General features: G+C 33.1%; 1 protein-coding gene across 1 annotated transcript in view; it reads left to right on the top strand.

The window, feature by feature from the left end:
- The window catches only part of LOC109823396 (calcium-dependent protein kinase 11-like), a 3,709-nt gene extending 1,162 nt beyond the window's left edge, over nt 1-2,547 (top strand). The window contains exons 2-3 of the mRNA XM_020389673.1: nt 893-1,164; nt 2,328-2,547. Of these exons, the coding sequence (XP_020245262.1) occupies nt 893-1,164; nt 2,328-2,547 (492 nt within the window). The remainder of the gene's footprint in view (nt 1-892; nt 1,165-2,327) is intronic.

Genomic DNA, 3,097 nt, shown 5'->3' with positions numbered 1-3,097 from the left:
TATATATATATATATATATATGTGTGTGTGTGTGTGTGTGTGTGTGTGTGTGTGTGTACACACACACACACACACATATATGTATGTGTGTGTGTATATATATATATATATGAATAATTTATTATTGAGTTCATTGCAAACCTTGGCTTGAAACCATTTTAGGCGAGAAAGTGTTGTATAGTAGTTATGTTATCCAAAAACCAGAGAATAAATATCTACAAAGGAAAATCATATGTCATATTACCATTAATTTATGAATACGTATGAGCAATGCAGATAGTTAGACAAATTACCATAAATTTCCATGAAATTTTAATAGTAAATGATCAACTATAATCATTGTCACAATTAAAATAAAAAATTATTGATATTCTTTCTTTGACCTGATACTCATAGTTATGAAATAAATCTTGAGTACAAAATTGGAATTGAGATGGTATTATCCTATAGGTAAAAAAATTATGTGTTAGACAAAAAAAACTATATGAAAATTATATCAACAACAATAGGGGACAAAAGTATACCAAAAACTTATAATACACCTTAATCAAGAGAGTTTATAATTAATTAGTCAAATCTTCTTTCTAAATAATAAGTTTGATGGTACCAACCAAGTAATCGGACAAAATGCATTTTTTTAACAATTGTAATAAATCAGATTATATCCAAGAATAAAGAGAATAAATGAAATTAAGAAGAGCTTATATTGAAGTTTACTAATAAAACAATTTACTATAAGTAAAAGCAATTTGATTGCTTAGGAGTTTAGACATTGTTTTAGATCTAATCGAGAAGTTTCAAAGCCCACAATATTCGTAAACAACGGGTGCAAAAATTCCACCTCATAAAACCATAATGTATTTGTGTAAAAGCCCATAATATTCTTGCTCAGAGTCAAGGGAGTTCCCCTACCCATGCCTCCCCGCTTCAACCTCCACCGTTAACTGCCCTCTGCCGCAGTCCGCCATCTCAGCCACCAGCGGCGAAGGACAACAATGTGGTGGTGATCGGCGGTGGCCCTGGGGGCTACGTGGCGGCGATAAAGGCGTCACAGCTGGGGCTCAAGACTATGTGCATCGAGGTTATGTTCAAGCAAGCGGATTTGGATCAGGACGGGAGAATTAGCGGATCTGAGACTGTTGCCTTCTTCCGAGGATTGAATTTGTCCCAACATATATTAGCGCATGTGTGATCCTCTCTTTCTTCAGTTAAAATTTGGATACTTGTGAAGAAATCAATCAATTTGATGTAATTTTGGTTTCTTTAGTGAAAATTTATCATTTTTAGCTTTTGGGTGATTATACTGCTTTTGGAAATAATTTATGAGTTGATTTGCCTTGAATTAACACTTGTATGCCTTTTGTGAATGGTAATATTGGTGGTTCTTAATTTTTCTCCCTATAAAACCATAATTTAAATATCTCAGAAGAGTTTGTAGTTGTGTAAAATCAAGAATAGTTTACAAATCATGTGAATTTAGAGAAAAATTATGCGCTTTAATTTAGAGAAAAATTGTTGGTGATGAGAATCCACTTGCATGAAATCTTAATGGTTTTGATTAGTTTTTGACAATTATAAATTTGTGAAGGAGGGAGTCCCCCCCCCGCCCCCCCCCAAATTAATTCTCTCCTCATGTGATCTAAAGTGGGTAAATGGCAACGTTTATGATTTGTAAATAAGAAATTACATTGCGAATTTGTTTTATTTGTTTTAGTTGAATAATTTACTTGATATCTATTATCGTTCCTCATTTTAATCTAAAACATTACCATGTTATATTTTATTGTTCTTGCATGTGGAGTAATTTTTGTTTGTATCTGATTAATACTTATGACTACACTTGAGGCCATATTGCCTTCTGATATATGTTTTTTTATTATTCTGGTATTTATTTTCCTCAAGTTCAATCTACATATTCTTTTTTGGTATTATTACCTCTGTCGTGTTCTACATATTGGTATGAATGTGTTGTATTTGAATTTTTTTATCAAGGGTAAAGCCATAGATTACATGGATAAAATATTTTGCCTTATAATAAGAGAGCCTTGAATGAGTATGAGTTGTGTTGTTGATATTAATAATAGGTTCTTTGAGGTTTTCATATTCATACCTGAGGAATAGACTCCTATCGGTATGGGCATTGGGTATCTAGCTATGGCAGTTGTGAACAAAAGCAAGGCACTCTAGTTCCATTTGAATGAAACACAGAGAAAATACGTCTACTGCTTGTTTAGAAGGTAATAATTGACCATGTCATGAGTTATGTAGGTGTTTTAAAAAAACTTTAATAAGTTATGTTTTAGATAATTTACTTTTGGAATGCATAGTTCTATACATGAAGGAAATCTAGGTGACTTCTCAGAGCAGAGAGCCACGTGGTTGGTGAAGGATTTGATGGGGGTTATAAAGTACTGCTATAAGCTGGGAGTTGTGCATAGGGATATAAAGCCGGAGAATATCTTGATGATGGCTGATGGGGCAATTAAGCTTGCTAATTTTGGATTGGCTGTGAGGCTTGCCAGTGGTAATGATGCTGAAACTCTTTGATTTTTTTTGACTGATAACCACACGAAGTATGTAGTATTTGCGGTAACATGTTGGTTGTTAGGTGAGATGGTAGATTTTCTCCATACCTTGCATTTTATGTTCTTACATATTCAGGTAGATGCTTTAGACCCCATGGTGATAACTATTAGTTGCAATAATATTAACTCATTCTAATCACTTGATAAGTGCAAATTTCGTATAATTTTGATATTGCGAGCTTTGAATTTCTTGATAAGCGCAATGTGTTAGTTTTTGAACTTATGCATGTTTTGGTCTATCATTATGTTTAGTATTCTATTCATAATTAATTGTTCATATTTGGTATTGGCAGTCTTAAACTTGGTGGGTTTTCAAAGCTCCTTAGCAGTGTTGCTTTCTAATTAATTCTATTGAATTATTTAAATAATTTAGCTACTTGGTGTGATTGTTTTGCAATATTAGCTGGCAATACAGGCTTGGATGTGTGAAAAGCCTAGCAACTGTAAGTAATTGAGATGATAGCTGCTACAAAGTAGCCACTGAGTATCTGAAAAGCTCCTTGTGTGGTATT

Source organism: Asparagus officinalis, chromosome 9, assembly GCF_001876935.1.
Source record: "Asparagus officinalis chromosome 9, Aspof.V1, whole genome shotgun sequence".
NCBI lineage: Eukaryota > Viridiplantae > Streptophyta > Magnoliopsida > Asparagales > Asparagaceae > Asparagus > Asparagus officinalis.
Note: the sequence above shows the minus strand (reverse complement) of the source record. Positions and strands in the feature narration are given on the sequence as shown.